The 23241-nt window shown below is 36.2% G+C and overlaps 1 protein-coding gene across 8 annotated transcripts; it reads right to left on the reverse strand.

The window, feature by feature from the left end:
• Positions 1-65: 65 nt before the first annotated feature.
• LOC112166175 (putative disease resistance protein RGA3) lies at positions 66-22578 on the reverse strand. Of its 8 annotated transcripts, XM_040507276.1 has the most exons (20): positions 22381-22577; positions 22007-22147; positions 21669-21749; positions 21503-21553; positions 20469-20543; positions 19632-19771; positions 19242-19516; positions 18821-18945; positions 17505-17905; positions 14325-15422; positions 4842-7524; positions 3312-3460; positions 3127-3195; positions 2969-3023; positions 2244-2381; positions 2003-2104; positions 1579-1738; positions 971-1024; positions 589-771; positions 66-505 (listed from the first exon to the last, which is right to left on the reverse strand). In XM_040507276.1, exons 10-12 carry the CDS (start codon positions 15099-15101, stop codon positions 3453-3455), a joined length of 3468 nt encoding a protein of 1155 aa, XP_040363210.1. In that variant the 5' UTR covers positions 15102-15422; positions 17505-17905; positions 18821-18945; positions 19242-19516; positions 19632-19771; positions 20469-20543; positions 21503-21553; positions 21669-21749; positions 22007-22147; positions 22381-22577; the 3' UTR covers positions 66-505; positions 589-771; positions 971-1024; positions 1579-1738; positions 2003-2104; positions 2244-2381; positions 2969-3023; positions 3127-3195; positions 3312-3452. The 8 variants fall into 8 exon arrangements, 7 of the variants coding, with proteins under 7 accessions (XP_040363210.1, XP_040363211.1, XP_040363209.1 ...); XM_040507277.1 differs by lacking the exon at positions 21669-21749 and having other exon boundaries at positions 2969-3015; XM_040507275.1 differs by lacking the exon at positions 21669-21749 and having other exon boundaries at positions 2020-2104.
• Positions 22579-23241: the final 663 nt, after the last annotated feature.

The raw sequence follows: 23241 nt of genomic DNA on the forward strand, positions 1-23241 counted from the left end.
GAATTGCTCTTGGTAAGCAACTAGGTACTGTACGGTACATGTTCAGTTTTAAGTTTATCCTCTTAATGTCGATTAGAAGCTAAAATTCAGCTGCATTTTTTTGGCCAACCCCTAACCTTATTCAAATTGGGACATGAAGATCATTTATATGAAGTCGTTAAACCCACAACAATCCTTGGTGCAAACCAGCTTCCTCAGTTTACTTCTAAATGCAGGACTATAGGAATTCAAACCCTTACTCTACTGCTCAAATGAACAACGAATTACAAAATATGTTGAAGTCTTTGAAGCTAGAGCAGAATGTTGAACTGAGTCACTAAGGGAAGGTACAATTAGCAGCGTCCCATAAAATGTGTAACGACCAGAAGACCTATCACACTGTTGCTATCAAAATAAGTGAGAGTTGATGGCTATGAGATGCTCTGTAGTACAACAGGACCAATTCCTCAGTATTGCTGACAAAATCCTGATACCGAAAATGATGAAAATCTTGATCTTCATTTTGCTGAAATGACAACGAAGAGTTGGTGATATTAGTTCACTTGATCGTATTTGGAGAAAGAGAGCAACATAAGACGAAGGCGATACCTTTCCGTGTAACATTTGAAGGACACTTCCAAGACACAAAATTAATGCACGATCTTTTTCTGAAAGGGGAACATCTGGGAGATATATCCGAAGTCCGAACAAGTTGATCATCTTGGTTTGGCACCAAGGAAGAGTCAAGTTCTGGATTCTCTTGCCAACCAGAAAAACATAGTCTGATAGTTGCTGCAAAAACAACCATAGCTTATGAATGCTAAGGTCCAGGCACGGAACTAGGAATTAAATTTGAGGTGAGCTAAATTTTTAGGGATCAATAGATTTAATTACTTACATCAATAAATCGATAAATACTCAAATTCTAACATACATTACATTCTAATTTCGTCAAAAATTTCATTATAGAAGAGAAGTTAAAGTGTAATACCTTCGCAAGGTTGAGAGAATGAGAATGAGTGCAGGAAAGAAGAGAGACCGACCCCTATAATAATGATGTGCAAAGAGAATTAGAGAAGTGAGAGTTGAGTATGAGAAATGCAAAACCGGGTAGAGAGGAGGAGGAGACAGAAAACTGAAAAAGAGGAGAGAAAGGGGAGAAAAGTTTTCTTTGTCTAGTTGTCTACTTGTTATTTGCAGACTACAATATATCTTAATCATACATATATATAATAATTCCCCCCCCCAAAATGGTGCAGCACACCTCAGCCCACCGCGACATCCGTGCCTGCTAAGGTCCAGTTTGAGAATTTATAATAAGCAGGTGTAGCTTTTCATTTATGAGTGCTGCATTTTACCAACTTCTATAAGCTACTGTCAAATGGTGTAAATTTACATAAGTTGCTTTTATTTTTTTCACTGAACACTTTTTGCTGCTCAACTTGATTTGTTAAACTCTTAACCGACCCTAAATTGAGCCCAAGACTCGCTTGCCATTCATGAATATCGAAGTCATAAAGATAGCCACACTTAGACCCCATTTTAACTTGCTAGATCAGCCTGAATTTCATTAACTAATACAAGAGGACCAAGGCTTACCCTCAAAAATTGGAACACCATAATAATTGGTAGGTGTAGAGCCCACCAGAATCCCTCAAACCGCCACAACTGAACCTCTTCCTTACCCAGAATTAGGAGCATGCATGCACGCACCTCAAATAAATCATAAAGTGCCTCAATTATTTCTCTCATTTGGAGCCTGCAAATAATACCAGTCACAGTTTCAATGAAGGTGTAGTAATAGAAACAAACCCAAAACATTCTTAAATCTTTTGTAAGAATGTCGAAGAACTTGAGTTCACGTCAACATGCATGGCAGTTAATACTTCTCCATCAAAGCAAAGGCAAAGCACCAACCTTTTCCCTTAAATAGTAAAATTTAAAATAGTAATTTGCATGAATTCTATTAGATATTCTGTGCATTAACAAGTAAGATCGTGCAGCAATGCCTGGGAAATGGTACCTGGACTCTGTTTGTACCTATTGCAATTTGCAACCATTATTTCTCCAGTTTAGTCAAAATGTTCTCAGAACCCAATTAAGCCGAAAATAATAACAGATGGTCCTGCAGTAACAACCCAATCAGTAAATTGATAAGGGAAAGATAGAGCACAGGAAGAGTAGAAAGCATTCACAAGCTGGTTAAATCTAATATTAATAATAATAACATTTGAAGAGACAAGGAGGAGGTTTGGAAAGCTTACCTTGCTTCAATTGGAAACTTACAGCAATTAGGAATTAAGTGGTGTCAAGAAGCAACCTCTAATGAGAGTGTGGTAATTTTTTATCATTAAATTGTGGTTCCATTGACAAATCTTAACCTGAATGGAGCTGACCTTGAGCTACAGATTCAAACACAAATACAAAGAATTAAATTGTACATCAATAGGTACTGTTAAACCTTACATTTTCACGCAAGTTATTGTTAAGGAAGCCAAAATCTCTTATGATCGAAACCAGTGTTTGCATGCACAAAGCTGAGAGTTCAAGATGAATTTTTCCACTTATATTACAATCTGTAACTTATCTCAGCTAATTGACCGATCAATTAAGATGTCTAGAGAATAGAGAAGGAAAAAATTTAATGAGAAGTAGAAAAAGCAAAAGCGCATTCTTGTTATTGATTTGTATGATTGGAAACAAGTCACTAGGGTGAGAGTCTAATAGTTGAGAAGTCCCTAGCTACATCCGAAGGAAATCCCACGACTTCAGAAATGTCAAAGAGAACAGAAAATATGGAGTTATTCATCTCTCTAGAGAACTTATATACCATTCCTCATATATTTTTGTCACAGGATAAATAAAAATTAGGAACTCTAATCCATCAAAGTGCCTTTAACTCATGTACAGGCATCGAGTGGTAACCATTTGGTGTAAAATTGATTGTAGACTTAAAAATATAAACGGACAGACCGGAATTAATGTCTACCTGTTTAGACCTTTTATCTTTTTCTTCACTTTCCATATGGCCCAATCCTGCAATGCTGTTAGACAGATGTTATATAATTACCAATAATCTGAAAAGAGTAATTCTTACGAATTACGGTCACCTAAGAAGTAACCATGCAGAGGAGAGAACTGAAGTACCTGGACTCTGTTTGGTGAGAGCCTCCTAACAACCCACTTAAAAGTTATGCCTAAATAATAATCATGCCCCTGCAAAAACAACAAAATGGCTAACTTGGTAAGGAAAGTATAAAGCAGAGACCAGAGAAATGGAGAGACTAGGGAAACAACAGAAGAAAAGAAGATGTGGTGGTTGCAAAGCTTACCTTGCTTCAAGACGATTTCAAGAATTAACCAGGAAATCTTCTGCCTAAACCGTTAAAACTAGAACGAAAGTAATCTTCTGCAACTGCCAACTGGAAATACAGTCGTAGATGTTTTTGTTGGAGGTGTTGTGTCTTATAGCTTCAGAAAACTAAGAGAAAAGAAGTTTGGTCAATGCTTGGAAAGACAAAAAAGGGGATATATATATATATATATATATATATATATATATATATATATATATAGGTTTTATTCCTTATTTTGATGCTTCAAACAAGAAAAGTTTTTGCTTTAGAATTGACTGACTAGAGTTATATAATAAGGATGGATGACCCTAAAATTCAACCCTTGACTAAACGAGTAAATTCACCCCATTATGATTAAGTACTTTCATTTAATAATTTTAAAACCCAACCATTCATATTTCATATCATATCATAATGTAAAGATCAACTCTTTGAAAAATCCAACAAATTGGAGACCTTTTAGTTATTTATTTATATGAAATACATGAATAATTCATCATAATAGTAGTAATTGTAGCCAAAACTATTCATTTGTTTGTTTCAAACGTTCCTATATGATTTTCACAAGAAGTCGATGTAACTTCAGTGGACTTAAAAACTCTGAGTTCAAGCCTTGGTGTTTGCATAGGACCGGAGCCTACTTAATGAGGCAAAGTTCTTAGTCAGTTCAGTATTGTCTTCTCTAAGCAAGTTCATCTGTTGAGGTCACTAGGTCAGATACTATTCACTGCTTTTTGCCTTTCATTTCCACCATCTAGGACTGGGTCAGATACTGTTTACTCTGGGTCACTTTCCGGGTCAATTTCATGACCTACAAACTGACATTATCTGATCTAGTGAACAGTATCTGACCTAGTGACCTAGATAGTGGAAATGAAAGACAAAAAGCAGTGAATAGTATCTGACCTAGTGACCTCAACGGGTGAACTTGCTTATATAACCAAACTGATTGATATCTCATACTTTTTTCCTCTTTGGTAAATCAACTATTATATAACCAAAAAGAAAAAAACAGAAAAGCTTAGGGACAAAAAGACCCTATAACCAGTATACAGAGAAGGAATAACCAGTAGAGAGTAGTAATATTCCACCCCCAAGCTACCACTAGATTAGCAGACCTAGTGGAATGGCGATAATTCATATTACTGATGTAAACTTCGATCATATATAATAAAACTCTTAAAAACTCATCAAAGTTCTTTTTTCCCTACTGAATGCCGGATTGACTTGTGGAACAGAGAAGAGAACAATCTGAAGACAATGAGATCAAAGAGCCGAACCATTCTTGTTACTGATGCATATGATTACAAAAGGTATATATGATGTAATTAAAAGTTTTAAACAACCTCATAAGTCTGCAATGCACAAAATTCCAAAAAGCAGTAATATTTCGTAGTGGAGTGTGAAATTTCAATTGATAGCTTTTAAAAACAAGGAAAGGTGATGGAGAAGAAAACATCATGCTTAACGAAGTTAAGAAAGAAAAACAGAATAAGTAATACTTACCATGTATTTCTGGAATATGACGAATCTTAGGCCACTCTGAGCCACTCTCCTCGGTGCATCTTTCCCTTAGAAGAGGACACCGAAAGATCTCTAGGGCTTGTAATTTGGTGAGGTGCTGCATGGCTTCGACAGAGGGTAGGTACTTCATATTCTCGCAATGCGCAATCACTAGAAACTGAAGAGATGCAAGGTTGCCCAGCCACTCTGGGAGAGCCACCACTCCCACAAAAAAATGCATCTCCAAAATGGTCAAAGAAGTGAAGTGTTGAATGTTTTCAGGGAGAGACTTGAGCATAGGCCATCCATAGATTGCTAATTGTTCAAGTTGCGGTATAACCTGAAAAGCAGGGAATGACTCGAGCTTTCCCCAGAAGAAACCAATTTTCAATTCCTTCAAACTGGTGAGGCTGCAGACTGAGGATGCTGCTAATCCATTCGGTAGACTTGTTAATCGAGAACAATTAGTAATCACCAACGTGCGAAGGGATGTGAGCTTGTCTAAACTCGGAATACTCTCTAGTTCAAAGCAAAAAATTATGTTCAGAGAGACGAGAGTTTGAAGAGAGGCACTAAATTCCTGCCCAAACTGTCGACCATTACATCCTTCGATCGTCAATTCACGGAGGGATGTGAAGCCTTGTAATGCTGGAAGAAACTGTAAGTCATCTATAGTCAACTCTTGGAGGGCTGTACTGAGACTTTCGATTGAAATGGATGTTACCTTTGGGCAGCTTGTTATTGTCAAACTCTGAAGAGAGGTGCAGGATTCCAGTCCACTCGGTAGGCTTGATAACTCGGGACAATATACAACTTCTAATTGCTGGAGGGATGTGAGGCCTTGTGTAGTTGGAATAGACTTTATTTTGGAGCATCCAATTAATGTCAATGCTTCAAGAGCTATGAGACCGCGTGTACTATCTGGGATGAACTCTAGACTGCGACAATCAAACAAACGCAACTTTTTAAGAGAGGGTGTGAGCAGGCCGTCAGGTAAATACCTCAAATTCTGACACCTGCTAATATGCACTGACTGAAGAGATGAGCAGCAGTACTCTGACCCTTGGGGAGTGATATCAGTTAAGTGATAGCAAAGATCTAACCTCAACTTAGCAAGATTCTTGTTGTTTTCCAATATCCCTTCCGGCAGACAAGTAAGTCCTTGGATATCACTTAATCTGAGATAAGTCAAAGTGGTCAGTTTTGTGCTCAGAATGCTTACTACTGGCATGCCACTACCCATGTCCCTTATCACCAACCTCTTCAGAGTGGGAAAATGACTTGGAGCACTTCTCAAATCCCTACAGTTCTCGAGAGTCAGCTCCTCAAGGCAAGGAAACACCCCACTTACTCTTCCGGTTGGCGCTTCCATCCATTCAATCAGGTGTGTGGCCTCCTCAATATGTAATGTTTTCAATGCAGGAAACAAAGCTCGTGTCTCCTTACTTGTTCCAGCTACTGCATCGGAAACGTGTTCATAACCATAGAAATGAGATCCCAAACATTTGAGGTTCTGCATGCTCTTGATCTTAAGATGTCTAAGATTGGGCAGATGGCCAAGTGCTGGTACTCCTTCGCAATTGTTGCATTCGCACAATTCAATCTCGATCAAATGGCTGGCTAGCGATAACCATGATGGAAGTGTAACACCCATGAACCCTCCAATCTTCAAAATTTCCAGACTAGAATGTGGTTGGAGGCCTTCTAGTACATCATCCTCATTGTCAACATTGTTGCTAGGTCTACTAAGTTTCCAGTCAAGAGTTAACTTGCTTAAATGTTTCTTCTCAACCAACTTTGCTTTCTTTGCTTCTTCTCCATCTCTTACATTTTCCAAACCATAAATACACAAGCCGTGTTGCAGTTGGATTAGACCACCCAATTCCTCAATCCTAGGACCCTTCTCCTTACCCACCTTTATAGAAGGTAATGATCGGAGATTGGTTAATCTTCCCAATATCCCAACAGGAACCTCCACGTACTTTCCATAATAAACATGTCGTAAGTTGACCAAATTTGCAATTTCCCTCGGAAACTCATCAAAGTGATAAGGCATTTTTAATGTCTGTAGGTAGTAAAGTTGACCGATAGATTTGGGAAATCTTTTGACTCTTGTTTTCATGACATTCAGATACCTCAAGTGTTTCAACTTTCCAAGTGAGTCTGGTAACTTGTCAGTGTCTGCCTCATAAAGATTTAAGACACGTAAAGAATTAAAGCTAGGCAATGTGCTCTCAAAGTCTTCTACCTTCGAAAACAGTGAGTGCCGGTTCTTCGAGTTTGATACATGTTTTGCAAGATTATGTACAAGATCGTGCATCTTGCATTTGGTAATATTGTTGTGGGAATCCTTTGTAACATCTTGAAAAAAGGAATTTTCTAATAAAATGTTAAAATATTCATTACCTATATCCTCCATCTCTAGATTACTTGTGATGGGAGAGTGGTGAAGCCACCCTTGAGCCATCCAAAGTTGAATCAAGTCATCCTTTTCCATTTCAAAATCTTTGATGAACATTGAGCAATATGCAAAACATTGTTTCAATGATGGAGATTTCAATTCATCAAAACTCAACTTCAAAATCGACAAGATTCTTTCTTCTTCTTCTGGTACGTCCCATATTCCATTTTGTAGAATTGATTGCCATCCATCATTCCTTTTAGAGCGCATCATATGTCCCAGAACCTAGAATTAAATTTGCATATGAGTTAATTTTTTTTTTAGTAGAAACAATAAATTATTACCCCACCCCACCCATCTCATGCTGTCAGTGAGAGTTGAATATTTGACCTCCATAATATCGGTTATTTCAAATAACCAACAAGTCACAACTAATCATTGACATGAGTTAGATTTCTATGACACAATAGCGTGGTCAAAATAACACTAATCTCATATTAAAGAAGTAGTTAGCAATTCAATTAAAGATGATTATACTTTCACAAACTTTTGATTGAAGATATTATGTTATGTTTCGTAGCTAGATTTACCTGTTTACTAGTCATTTGAAAGGTAATTAAACGACTACAATTTTTATTTTCCAGTTTCATTTCAAATTTGGGTAAATTCTTCTATGGTACCTAAGGTATGGCCAATTGGACACTTTGATACATAGTTTTCAAAAGATGACAATTTGATACCTGAACTTAGGCTCTGTTTGACAGTTTGGTACTTATATTAATTTTTTTAGTTAAATGTAAGGATAAAGTTGACATTTAGAATATAGGTATAAAAACAAAATAAAAAAACATGAGTTTTGTGGGTCAATGACCATCAGCCTTGGGTCTTCATCATTTTTTGCGTCATTTGGGAGAAAATGAACATGAATTAATGCTTTTGGGTTATGTTGAAAATGACATAATTGAATTTTATGTTTAAAAGATTTAGTCGTCGTGGTTTGAATACTCATGAGACTATTTTTGGTGAATTAGACATAATTTGGTGGAGTAGTCTCATCGGTGTTCAAATCACGATTCCTATATTTCTTAAAAATGAAATTCGATTATTTCATCTTCAACATAACCCATAAGCATTAATTCATACCCATAAAATGATGAAGAACTACACTCAACCCACAAAACTCATGTTTTTTATTTTGTTTTTATACATTATATTCTAAATGTCAATTTTATCCTTACATTTAACTGAAAAATTAACAGAAGTACTAAATTGTCAAATGGAGCCTAAGTTCAGGTATCAAATTGTCCTCTTTTAAAGACTAGGTACCAAAGTATCCAATTGGCCATAGCCTAATCACCATAGAAGGAATTTACCCCAAAAAAAAAAAAAAGTTAACCAACTTTTGATACGTTTTTCATATTAGATTCTATGAATTTGATTTATGGACTTTTTTCTAGGGCTGGGCGTTTAAGCCCGAAAACCCGAAAACCCGAACCGGCCTGTCAAAGCCCGACCCGTACGGTCCGGGCCCAATTTTTATTTTCCTATAAACGGGCCGGGCCGGGCCTTGAAAGTCAAAGAACGGTCCGGGCCCGGGCCTTGAGTTTTAGAAATGCAAAAGCCCGGAAAGCCCGTATACATAAAAAGGATACATGTGTCTGTATATGAGTGGCTCATATAATAATGCAAGGCTCAAAATTGTTATTCTAGGATCGACACACGAGATTTTCGTCTTCAGCTCCAAAGACCCAAAGTCCCAAACGGCCAAACCTAATTTCCGTTCGATCTAGTCTTCAGTCCTTGTTCACTCCGCCTCCTTTCTTCCTTCTTTCACATTTTCACTCGATCTCCTTGAAACCAGCACGAGTTCTGGACTCGATCTCGGATCTCCTTTCTTCCTTAGTTCCTCTTCTTTCCTCACTCAGTCACTCACTCCGCCTTGAATCACGATTTCACTCGATCTCCTTAAACCACCAGAAGTCCAGAACTCGATCTCATTTCTTCCTCTTCTTTCCTGACTCATTTAAGATTTCACTCGATCTTCTTAAACCACTGGAACTCGATCTCCTTTCTTCCTCTTCTTTCCTCACTCATTCACGATTTCACTCGGTCTTCACTTCCTTTGAGTCTCATCCGCCGTAGTCTGCTCTGTATCAAGGATTTAAGGTCTCTTTCTCTCTCTCTCGGTGATCTTACTCTGGAGCTGCGTTGAAGGAACTCAAGGAAGTGTAGAAGAATAAGACCAGGGTCCAGGGCCAGTCGCGAAAAGCTCACCAAGCACCAAGTAGGCAGGTACTCCTTTTGTCCCTTCTTTAGTCGCTCTTTGTTTATGTGATTCGATTTGAAATGATTGAAGTTTCTGTGATGAATGTTGATTCAACTTTAGTTAACTCCATAAGAAAGTGTTTGGGCATTGATAGTCTCTATAGTTGGTGTAGCTGTGATGATATTTGTGGTTTTCTTTGCTTGAAGTTGTTCATATATTCTTCCTGTTTTGATTGTAGCATGGCTACTGACGGGAATGCTATTGTACCATCACCGACAGCTCCAGCGAGAGCGCCTGATGCTCCGATTGAGCCTACAGCTCCGACATCTGCTCCTCCTCCAATAGCACCACAAAGCAAGAGGAAGAGGGCTGAGAAGAAGGCAGTCAAGACACTGAAGGTCACAACCAAGTCGGACATCTGGGCACACTTTGAGAAGTTTGATAGGCCAATAATGGAAGTGGTGGATGGAAAGAATCGAGGAGATGGAGTTCTATGAGTTGTGTGAAGAGGGTATGTTTCCTCTTTACATGTTTAATCACTCTTCTATGCCATTGTTTTTCACTTTTTGATGTGAATCAATGTTAATTTAATGTGTTTTAATGAAATGGCAGATTATGCAAAGGAGAAATCCAGTGAACAATCAGCAAAAAAGGCTGCTGCTTGTAAGGCAAAAAAATCAAAGCTGGCTGAGAAGTCAGGTGAGCTGCTGTGTATTGGTTTTGATCTACAATAAGCTATTCATGCTATCAGCCTATCAATAAGCTTGCATAATCAAATCAATATTCTTACAAACTGATTATTATGTTCTCTGCGATATTATCATAAACTGATGTCAAGTTTGATTTGTCTTCACTTTATTTTAAACTTCTGCTCTAGTTCTGGGATGCCCCAGTTTTGATTTGTCTTCACTCTATTGAGTCACTGGTTGATAGTTTTTGACTTTTTGTATATTGGTTGGTGTAGGTATCGTGATTGCCAATTGATAGAAGGTTTTGCTGAAAGCAAGCTGAATGCTTAGAAGACTGGAGAAAAGAAAAACTGCTAAATTGCTTCTTCCAATTTGGACTTTCTATTTCAACTGCAACTTTGTATATGAATTGGGACTTTGTACTTGAATTGCAGCTTTATATTTGAATTGGGACTTTGTAAGTCTGTATTTGAATTGGGACATTGTATTTGAATTGGGACTGTGAGTGCTTTGTATTTGAATTGGGACTGTGTTGAATTCAATGAATTGGGACTTTGTATTTGATTTCAATCAATATTCTGGCTTTTTGTATTTGAATTTGGATAATGAACTCTACATATTTGGATATTTGAATGTGCAGGTTGAATGTTGGATATGAATAGTGTGTTGAACTTCAACTTGTTGAAATCATGAAATTAATGGAATGTGGATCAAGTATATGTGGGCAGAAAGTAAAGAAAAAAGCTGGTTTTTGGGCCCGAAAGCCCGGAAACCCGGCCCGAAGGTAAACGGGCTGGTCCCTGAATGTGCCAAAACGGGCTTTAGGCCCGAACCGTAAAAAACGGGCCGGACCCGGGCCCAGTGAAATATAAAGTCAGCCCGGCCCGTGCCCAGCCCTACTTTTTTCTTTGGTCTGATTGATTTATGGTCAATAGACCTTTATTTTTTCTTTTCCTCAAACATAATGTTACACATTTAACTAATCACTTTGATATTTGCCCTCTTGTCACTATTTTGGATTTGGTAAAGTTTCTGAATGGGCTGAATTTTATTCCAAGCGTTTAATGAAAAATAAATTTCAACTCTCTCCCCTGAGTCCCCTCTGATCTCAAGGCCTATCTATCGGTCTAACTTTCTCAATCTAGAGCAAATGTCCAAATTTGCAAATCTCATCCATGAGATCTTCATCAACTAATTTCTAAACTCTAAGAATCTACTCCTTGAAGAGAAACAAGATAGCCTCAAAATTCGTTATGGAAATGGTCGATCCTTTCCGAGACTTCGATGTGCGGATTGTCACTCTCTCTTATTGGATTCCCAGAGGTTTTACTAAGGTCTACAAAATTACATTACAACTTCTATAAATCATTATTATGGAGACTAAGGAACATTATTTTTTTAGAGAGTTTATTAATATATTGATAAATGAATAATTCTTATTTTATCAATAAATGAATATTTGTTGAGTTTTATGTTTTGTCTAGTTGAATTACTTAACTTACTTCATTGATGCACCATACCAAATGTGCATGCATTGAAAATTGTTTAATTCGATTTAGTACTATAGAAGCATATTTTGAGAAATAGTTAAATTGCAAAAATAGAAGTTGCTAAAAGTTAATGAATTTTTATGCGCTATTTCTTTTATGTATTTAATCAATGAATAATTTATGTATTTACTGGGCCCTAAAATATTTCTAGATAAATTATTATGTACGGTATTTAGCAAGATTATTATTTTAGTATACTAGCCCAAATTGGGACCGGAGGAATTATTATTTAAGCAAGGTTATTAAGTTATCAAACATTCATTTATTGATATTTACTGTACTCCATTCTAGTTGACATTTGAGCCGTTGTCACATCTTCAGTGTTTTAGTCCTAATCCATGACATCGCCTATTTCATGAGTTTTTAATGTTTCTTCCATTGATTGATTGATGTTTTATAAATTCTTTAAACAACATTGTAGTTGATATGATAACTGGGGAAATTGTAAACTTCAATTAAATGTCCATGCAAAGCCTAAGGGGTGCCACTTGAGGTGGCTGCCTCAGGCCACCGGCTTTCGAAGGGCCTTTGAGATCATAGTTTTAGTATATTTTATGTAAGGGATAATTCCACAAATGACCACTGAATTATGACTCATTCGACACTTTGGTCACTGAAGTTTCAAATATATCACTTTGATCACTCAACTATTACAATGTCAATCACTTAAGTCACCTAAAGAGTATTTTTTATAATTTTTTTTAATGAAAAAAATTAACAAAGTGACTTAAGTGATTGACAGTGTAATAGTTGAGTGACCAAAGTGATATTTAAAAAAATTAACAAAGTGACTTAAGTGATTGACAGTGTAATAGTTGAGTGACCAAAGTGATATATTTGAAACTTGAGTGACCAAACTGTCGAATGAGTCATAGTTAAGTGAACATTTGTGAAAATTTTCCTTTATGTAATGTATTCTGAGTTTGCACATATCTTATCAATTATTTGTGTTAGAGCAGTGATCATAAATCTTTTTATGTATATTATAAAATCTGAGTTTTTTTAAAATATGTTTTTGAAGTAGTCATACAACATAAATTTTATATATTTCTTTTGATGTTATTATTTTATAACCATTAACTTCAATAAAAAAATGATCTTGTATAGCTATTTAAAAAGCAAAAAAAAAATTAAAAAACATGTGAAGCCACATTGTAATTATTCGTCTCAAGACTCTACAATATCAAGACCGGCCTCTGCAATTCAGAACAATGTACACGAACGGTTCCGATTCGGCAGATTCGGTTCGTTCGTGTAAATTGCAGTTTTGGATGCCTTAACGATCACCAATTTGACTGAAATTTTGCAGAGGTGATCTACACATTAGGACCTAAAAACTGAACGGTTAAGATATGAAAATGTGATCGAAAAGTGGATCAAAACTGGAAATCCGTACCTTTTTTCTTATATCCGCACCTGAGCAAAGTTATATATATTCTCATTTTTTATCAGATTTTTACTTATAGTAATTGAAATTATTTTTATGATAAAAAAATATTTTTCCAGATGTTTTTTTTTTAAGATAATCAAAAATATCTTTTTTTTTTCGATAAAGAAAAAATAAATGAGAGATATATATGAGGAAGTAAAAGGAAGATGTGAAAAAGAAGGTTGAGGTTATAATATCGTGTAAAAAAAAAACAACGGCTAGATGACGTCAGCAGCTGCTAGTTACTGACGTCATGCATATCTCACAGTAGCACCCAACGGTGGGCCTCCTTTTTTTGATAAACTTTGGGGCTAAATTTACCCCTCTCTACTCAATTTTAGCCCTAAGGGCAAAAAGGCTAACTTTGGGGCTAAATTTACCCCTCTCTACTCACTTTTAGCCCTAAGTTTTGGCCCTAAGTTTGGTGGGTTGGAGATCATTTGGGCTAAAAAATAGCCTTTTAGCATTTTATGTTGGTAGGTTGGAGAAGGCCTTGAGGATCCATCAAAAGTCAAAGTTTTAGGCTGGTTAGTGGTCAATGGGAGGTTGGCGGGTGAATAATTTTGAGATGCCTCACGTAGAAGGCCAAAATAATTGTTGCTTTTCTAAACATTGATGTGTGGCAAATTGAAGAAGAGAGTGTTAATCATGTTTTGTGCATTGTATAAAAGATTATGGTTCACTTCTCTTAAATTCTGCTAGATTGGAAGGCAGCAGTATTAAAGGGTTTTTGTTCTTCTATAGCACTTTTTAATTTAATGATACTTCTACTACTTGTTTAGTTGTCTCTATAAATGACTTTTACTGTCAGTCTGTCATCATTCTGAGGGGAGTGAAATTCACACTCCCAATTTTACAATTCATACTCCATGTTTGTTTTCTTTTTCAGTATCTCAACATTATATTTTAACAATATACACTACAAAAAGATAAAATTTAAGATATTACAAAAGAAAAATGAAGTGTGAATTGTAATGGGGAGTGTGAATTTCATTCCCCTATTTTTGATCAATAAAATTTTTCTAATTTCAAAAAGAAAAGGAAGTTTAATAAATAGATCAAATAAGAACAAGAACAAAAAGAAGCTCTGCTAAAATAAAAAAAGAATAAAAAGAAGCATGAAAAAAGTTTAAATAGATAATGTGACATACCTTTGCCGCTAATGGTACACCTCCACATTTTTTGGCAATCTCCCTTCCGATTCTCTCTTGATCTTGAGGCAGAGGTTGACTTTCAACGGGAACTGCTTTGTCTTTCAATATGAGCCAACATTCATCATCCGATAGCTTTTTCAAATCATTCCTCGGAAGTGTCTCCACCAAATTGGCAACTTTGTCACTGCGGGTTGTAACAATGATGTGGGTTCCACGGGTGTTAGTAACTCTTAACAAACAACTCACCAAATGATTCCATTTTTGAGAATCTTCATTCCAAACATCATCGAGCACGAGAAGATATCTCTTGTCTTTCAACATTTCTTTCAGAATTCTACACATTGCATCTATTGATTGTACTGCAGCGTTTTCTGGTTTAAGAGATTCCAAGATCCTCCTCAAAACCGAACTAACTTCAAAATGAGTAGATACGCAAACCCAAATTTTCTCATGGAAGTGTTTGTTTATCTTATCATCATCATACACACATTTAGCCAAAGTTGTCTTTCCAATCCCTGCCATTCCTACGATGGCCATAACAGAAAGATTATTGTTGTTTGAGGCCGTCAAGACTTTCACTATATCTGACACAACCACTTTCCTTCCAATGATATTGTTTTCATCTTGCTCAAAATGAGAGTATGTTTCCCGGTCAATTCTTTGACCATTGGAGCTTATTGCATCTATGGATGGCCTAGCACTTAACCCAATAGCACTTGCCATATTATTCAACTTCTCCAAAGATGTGTTGATCTTATTAACTTTATGTGCCATTTTTACACGAAATACAATGGGATTTGAAAGCGAAAAGAAACATTGCACCTTTTTCTTTATCTGGTTGCGCAGTTCCACCTTACGCCGGAGAAGTTCATAGCCGTAGTCATCCAACACCTCATCGGCATCATGAGCTACGTCTTCAAGCTTCTTCACCCAGAGCTTCACAGCCTCTCCCTGATCTTGATGTGGATGTTGGGCATCTTGTAGCACAGCTTCAAGCAAGAGTGATGATTCACGCAGCTTTGTTAATTCTCCTTTGAGTCCCCAAACAAGATTGAACTCTTGAGCAGCAAGTGAAGCCACTTTTGTAAGTATTTCCTGGGCAGCAAAAGTGAGAAGCTCAGCCATCGATCCCTACTCAACAGAGTCAAGAGTCGAGAACAAAGAATAGAATGCTTTGTAAGTTGGAACAACTAGAAGAGGGATGCAAAATCTCTCCTGATTGTAAAATGAATTTATAGAGACACATGAGGAGGACATTACATTATTAGAGTTACAAGTAAGTATAAATTGTAAACTTAAGTACGTTAGGCATAAATTTGTAATGAAGCCTTTAACTCTTTATTTCTTTAGTCTAGGCCAAGGAATCTCTCTTTTTTCACTAAAGTAAACAACAAAAGCATCTTGGGACCAATAAAACTGCCTTAGTGTATCAGTTTAGAACCAAAAGTAGATGCTAACCTCAACCTTCAGTTAAGAATCATGACATTGTTTGTTAGCAACCATATGACAGACATGTCATACAATTCTATTTTGGTGGTGAAGCAAGGGCACCCCTTCCTCCACCTCTTTATTCTTGCTTCCCTTGGATGCCTATGTTCTGTCTCTGTCTTGTTCGAACTATCAGATTGCGACGAGCGTACAAAATATTCACCCAATTCAAAACCCGATGGGAGGGAAGAGAGTGAAAAATGAAAATTCTCCACAATCAAAACCCTAACGGGCTACGTGATGAGTATGGGTGACAAGACAGTACCCAATTTATTATAGCAAAAATCCAACTAAATATGTCACTCATTAGGGCCCAATTCAAGCCTAAAAGCCGAACCCAAGGACAACCCAAATGGCCTAAGACCAAGTTCACCACCAATGGACTCCAAACAACACAAAACCCAATCCCACAAAACACACTGTACACCAAGTGATAAACAAGTTGTATTTCATTAATATTATTGGACCATGGGTAAATTGGATCAAAAATATATCATTCTTCTGTAAATTTCCACCATTACTACTACGAAAAATGGGCAGCCGCGGTTATGATAGACTGGTTCGTAATGAGCATGGGTTTTTTTTTAAGACATTTTGGGTTTCAATCATTTTGAAATTGATAGGAAAAGTGCTTTACTGATGATGGAGTTGTGCTACATGAAGCAGCGTACTTGGTTGGCTTATTTCGAGGTTGTTTTGTGGGAGGATGCTCCATGAAGATGTCTTCAGTAGCAAGGATGTGTAATCATTGTACTCCCTAATACTGGCTAGAGTAAGAGCAATCTGTGTTGGCTCTTACCTTCTACACTAGTAGTAGATGATATATCTTCGTTAGTATTGCGGTGCGACATTCTTCTCTTTACTTTAAACGCTAATGTATTCAATGAGGCTAGATTAAAGCGTTTTGATTGTTAGAATTATTAATGAAGTTTCTTCCTACAGATGAAAGAGAAAAAAAATTACTTTCAGACATAATATATTTTAGATAAATTTCATTTATGATTTCATCATCTAAAATTTTTATTAGATTCTCATTTATTTTCTATAAACATAACGTAAATGTTCATTTAGTTTTGAGACCATGTGATCATGTCAACTGTATACCTTTTCAACCAGTGACCTGATTATGACCTTATTATACCGACAACTTGATCAGTTGATTGACGACCTCAGCATTTGACATTCCTTCATAGATTTTTGGACCCTTCATCCAAAATCTGGTACTTCACCCAGATGTCCAAATTACATATACAACTACACATCATTTTACATGTTCTAAATTTAACTTTAGCCAGATTTCAAAATTATACATTACACATCATTTCAAATCTGGTACCTTAGCCAGATTTCAAAATATGCTAACCAAGTAGGTGTATAGGTACATATTACCAAAAATGGTCAGACTTGGCAACATGATTGCAGTTAAGACGAACAATCAGGTGATTCTAAAATGTTAGATTCACCGTTTGCAGAAGGTGACAGTTGCTTGGAAGTCTCAACTGAGTTGTTGGCACTGGAAGTCAGAAACAATGATGTAAATATAGAGGTGGGGTGAGGCCAGAGGCTGGTTTTTATTTTTGTGTGCAGAAATAAAAAGGGCAATACAATCTAAGATGGTAAAACTGTGTCATGAAATTTATGAGTATATGGTATTGTTTGTGCAGAAGAATAGGAAAAGGGAAAAGTTACCTTTTCGGAAATTTGTTTGATGGTGATGGCGATTTGAAGAGTGGCCTGCTATCTGTGTCCAAATGTCTCTTTTTTTGTGAGTGAGACCTTGTTTGCTGTGGAGCTTGAAGGGTGGTCTTCTTGTTTGGGAGTGAATCGCTATGAATCCTGAACGATTCCTTTAATAGTGAAGCCTTGTTTAGTGCCTTTCTTTAGTTTCAGCAGTTCTATCTCTCCCTGTTCTTGAAGGATCTCTCTGGTGGCAGCTTGTTCGGATCTTTATAATTTTATTTTTTATTCTTGTTTTTATTTTTTGAAAAAGATCCCCACAGGTTCTCTTGAAGAGGTCTTCAGCTTCCTTTCCCATAAATACAACAGTTGTCACATTAGTCTCATCTTCTATGATTGTGATGACTTTGAAGCTGCATTCAGAGAGTTTTAGAAAGGAGTCAAAGAGGAGTTTGTTTTGGTTATAAATAAGTAACTAAGCAATGCAAATGAAGATATCGCAGACATTGAGCATTTACTGGGTAGTAACATAAGGAAAAAAGGAACGAAGTTGCAGATGATGTAAATGCCCAAATTTCAGAAACTTACAAACAATAGATGGTTAAATACTAGATTTTTTTTTTTTTCGTCTGAATGAAATACGTACAGGTTTAAATGTTTCTGCAATTTAACTGTGATTCTTATCAACCAAATAATTATATCAGTCCTTCCAAAATTCAATAATGCGCACCAAACATCAACCAACATGTATGTCAAAAGCACAATCGGGTTCCAACAGAATTGCCCAATGCATATCACTGTGTGATCCATACTAATACTAAGGCCATGATCTTTACCAAAAAATCTAGCACAATCCACTATCAAATCTGAGGCATTAAGCAATATCCTAGACCCAACTTGGAAACTGATCCAAATTAGGATACTGGGTATCCTTCACATCAATACCAACTTTATATAACAGAGGCATCTGTTACACGTATGAATTACTCAATATCAATCACAGAATTAAAGAAGAGAAAGAGACACCTTTAATAGAGTGGACAGCAATATATTTAGAACAATAATATATGAAATATACAAATAGTTTCAGCCAAAAAAAGAGAGGGCAGTGAGATTTTTCATTTGAATCGTATAACTGAGAGATCAATAGATTAATCTTGTCTAGAATATGAGATATGTTGAGCCTCAGAACTATCAGGGTCCAGGAAGTGGAAAGTACTCCCTGTGCTTGATAGATTAATCTTGTCTAGAATATGAGATATGTAGTGGTCAGTGTATAAATTGCAGCTGAACTAAACAAATTCATAATCAGAGTTAAGGTCACATACTCTTAAATTGTTTTACTTTAAGGCTTGTAAGAACAACAACTGTAGGTGGTTGGCTTGTCCTGATAGCTTAAATATCCAAGCTAAGTGCATCATCTCCCCACAGGGTAACTTGTATACCCTCCTCCCTGCATTTTGTTTGGATATCAGAATTCAGAAAGTTTAATATCAAAATTAGTGAAGTGAATAGGAACTTCAGAGCGGACAGGTGTAGTTTCGTTAGGTTCTGCAAGTAGATTTCGCATTTTGACTATATTCTATCGCCTTTAACCGGGGTTCTTCTGCAGGTTTGATAGTCTTTATCCTATCGAGGATTTCTTTTCCCGACTTTTCTTTTTAAGATGAAGATGAAAGATTTGATAAGTTATTGTTATTGTTAAAATAATGTGGTTAAAATTGAAGTGATGTTTTAGTTATTGTTTACCTGAAAGAACTTGATCATTGTTGATGCGGGGTCAAGATGGTTGTAGTCAACCAGGAAGAAACGGTGCATTGGAATGTGTGGAGGTAGCTCGGGAGCATGCCTGATGATGTGTCTTGGAATTGAAATTGACTTGTCCAATGTTGCACAATCTTGAAAAAGGATTGGCTATGACTTGTGAAGAAACCACTTATTTCGAACATTTGCCCTTTATGCAAAAGAGGTTCTATTATGCTGCAGTACTATGCTTCTCTAACAGATCCTTCTATTGCATCATTCTATGTAGGAGGAAGGGGAGATAAAAAGTAGATGTTAGCTGAATGATGGTAAATCTTAAAGTATAATATTGAGTTGCTGGTATAATTAGATTGCGATATGATTGGTAGTTCTTACATGTTCATCAACTAAGACAAACTGAAGACCAACATTTCTTGCAACAGGTTGGTATTTCTTTGATCTCCACACCCTGCACACTCATACTTTTTCAAAGGCAGGATGTCTCGTATCCGGATGGTTCGCATTGTGACTATCACCTGTCAATAATGTAAGTATTTACTTATCAAAGAAAGCAAAGAAGGGACAGAAAATTGAAATGAAATAAGAGGTGGGATAACTATTAAGATTAAAGAGGCAGAGACAATAAAAAATCATTTGCAATTTTTCCTTCTTTCTTTCTTAGCCTAGCCACTCTTTCTCTACATACCACTGATCTATATCAAAAATCTACTTGGCAAGTATGATGGACTCCTTTATGCAATCTGCTAATCATAAGAGTAATAACACCATTTAACGAAAACCTATGAAAGACAGTAAGGTAGTTAGGACCACTGATCTATATCAACAATCTACTTGGCAAGTATGATGGACTCCTTTATGCAATCTGCTAATCATAAGAGTAATAACACCATTTAACGAAAACCTATGAAAGACAGTAAGGTAGTTAGGCTTAATCCTATGAAAATTAAGCCATGCTTATGCAATCTGCTGATCATAGAGTAACAACACCATTTAACGAAAATCTATGAAAGACAGGAAGGCAGTAGGGCTTAATACTATGAAATTTCAGCCATCCTTAAGCAATATGCTAAATAATTCTCTGGCCTTATAAACATAATCACAGTCAGGCTTAATCCTATGATATTTCAGCCAAGCAAGCCACTTTCAGTCGATAAGAAATGAAATAAGGGCAGATATTTTACACATAGATAGACAGATATGATGAAAGAATACCTTGTTCCTGCGCTTGAAATCAAGAAACTCATACACAGCCGTTGCTTTCTCTACATCAGTGGCTTGCTCCATGACCTGACAATTGAATTACCAAAGAAAAATTGAGACAAAAGGATTTAAGGGGAACAGTTGAAGACACCAGCAACATATTGTTACATGCAAGTAAGGTAGTTCTTTTGTAATTACTACAACAGAGACTACATATTTAGAATGAGCAATCTCTCTATCTACAATTACTGAAAGGAATCAATTACAGAAAAACATGAAGAGATTACAATTAATTTAACTTCATAGAGGGTATTGCAATTTCCGTGCTTCAAACATGAGCTTTAATCAACAAATTTGATTCCTGAATATTTAAGTCTCTGAGACTTTACTTATCGTGTACTCTGTACTCCAAATATATGTTGCTATCTTAAGTTTTGGGGTTGGTTTGCTTTATTTTAAGGAGAGTGATGTATCTATTGTACTTATCCCATATTTTTGTATTATGGAGTCTATGGAGGACCTATGTTTGTTCATATTGGGGTCTAATTGGTTTATGCTATAAGAATCATCAAAACCTATCTACCTTCCTGATCGCTTTCATTTCAGAAAATCCTAGAGCATTTCTCCATTGTTTTAATGGAAAAGTACCACCCCAGTGCCCTCTTAGGCATTAACTTCAATCTCATCGAGACGCTGTGCCCTGTGTCTTGCTCTAGTAGTAATAATCACATCTATTGCTTTACATGGAATCTTCATATTAATACTACATACATTCAAAACTTCTTATATATTGGAGTCTTCTAAATCATATTCCTTTTGTTTTACAGGATGGGACTTCCCATTATGTGAAAGGGCTGTTCTTATTCACTGCATTGCAATACTAATCGTGTTCATATTTTTCTGCTCATACATGGCAAAAAATGTATACCAAAGCTCATACCTTAAAATAAAATAAATAAAATAAAAAATTGTCCTGCAAATTCATCAAAATTTCACGTATAAAACAGATTTCAGCTGAAAAGGAGAATCAAAATGTACAGAATTACCTCAAAACTTCAATCTGAGTGTCTGGTGATTCTTCTTCTTCTTCTTCAAATCTGTAATAACATATCTAAGTGCTTTAAGAATGCATATGTATATAGCATTACATAAAAAAATGTAGGATAATATAAGGGTGGGTTAAGATCAATCACTATCAAATTGACAGCTGACCATAAAATCTCTATTTGTCCTTAGCTTAACATGCACATTGCGTGATCATTATGGTCTCAAGCTTCCTTCTTACTCCATGGTCTGCATATATATTTAGCTATAGTTTATACCCAAATGCGCATAGCTAGTTTATATGGCTCACATATCTTGGGAACATTTAATTATGCAAGCATTTCATATATATCCAGCTTCTTAAGTAACAAATAATGTACGTACTTATCATAATCATTATTCCATGCCACAGCAAAAACATTTCTTGTTAATACCAAATTCAATCATCAAATAACCAACCAGAGAATCATTAATCACATTATTCAGAATCGAATTCTATATCTCACCTCACAACTTGAGTAATTAAGCTATTCACTTCAAAACTGCAAAGCTTAGTGAATGCTGATTTAACAGAGAACATCCCAGTAGAAGAATTCCCACAAATCAGTTGAATAAAGCAGGTTTGCAAAATTATGCCAGCAAAATTCCTGCAAATGACAAACATAATTTACTTAAAGCTTCAATTGGCATGCCATACAGTAAGATCCTTTACCACAACAAGTTGTAAACTTTTGATGATGACATGGAAATATAGAACTCACTTGTCGGTGGTGGATATATATCAATTTCAGAAAGGAGAGTGGTTGATTGAACATGGACAAAATGTGAGATAACAGAGACCCGAAATTCAAATCAAACAGAGTTTGAAAAAAGAATTCACCTTGACAATTTGATTTGCAAGCGTTAGCGTTGATCTCTGTGCAAGCCACGCAAAAAAATGAAAAATCTAGGTGAATTAAGGGGCAAAACAGATCGTTCTTGATAATTGAGAAGGACCTAGAAGAACGGCAGCCTGCAATTAAGGAAACAATGCAAGGGCAGAACCATCTTTTCTGGGTGAACAGTGATCAACAGTTGGGAATAGTGAACTCACCTTTAGTATATGTGCAGAATATTTCCCCACTGCTACTGCTCCCGAGACACAATCCATTGCACGTGTACAAAGGTTGTATCTCAAAACAACTCTAACTGCTTTTTCATCATTTCTGTATTATAAAGAAGTAACGGTCAAAGTTTTAACTTATTTTTTTTCTCTAGTTCCAATTGATTTCTTATTTTACAGTAATATCTAAAATCTTCATAATTTTTCTTTAAAATTTTAAAAATTACTGTAAATTTAGAGAAGTGTTCAAGTAAACCCTAATTTGTGTTTGGCCCAAACTCTAGGTACGATTGGGATTGCTTTCCTTGTATGATTGGGATTCTATGCATTGTAATCCTCTATATAAAGAAATTTTTGTGCAAGGACGACTAACGTTCTTTTGACCTAGCCTCCTTTGCTAGGGTTCTAGAAAGCAAGATCTGATCTACCATGGATATGGAGATACTTAGTTGGAATTGCCGAGGGATCTGCAATGACATGACAAAGAGGGCGCTGAAGGATTTAATTTCCCAGAATCATCCTCAAATTATTTTTCTTTGTGAGACGAAGATCAGCACTCTTGCTGATTTCCGTGAATTGCACCGGGCTGTTGGATTTCCACACTCAAAGGAGGTGTTGAGTGATGGTCTATCAGGAGGT

This window comes from Rosa chinensis, chromosome 5 (genome assembly GCF_002994745.2).
Source record: "Rosa chinensis cultivar Old Blush chromosome 5, RchiOBHm-V2, whole genome shotgun sequence".
Classification (NCBI taxonomy): Eukaryota; Viridiplantae; Streptophyta; class Magnoliopsida; order Rosales; family Rosaceae; genus Rosa; species Rosa chinensis.

Excerpts from the sequence above, each read along its gene's own strand:
- LOC112166175 (XM_040507279.1), bottom strand. The coding sequence starts at position 15,101 with ATGGCACATAAAGTTAATAAGATCAACACATCTTTGGAGAAGTTGAAT. Across the intron at positions 7,525-14,324 it reads GTGTACCATTAGCGGCAAAG|GTTCTGGGACATATGATGCG; the intron begins GTATGTCACATT and ends ATTTAATTCTAG.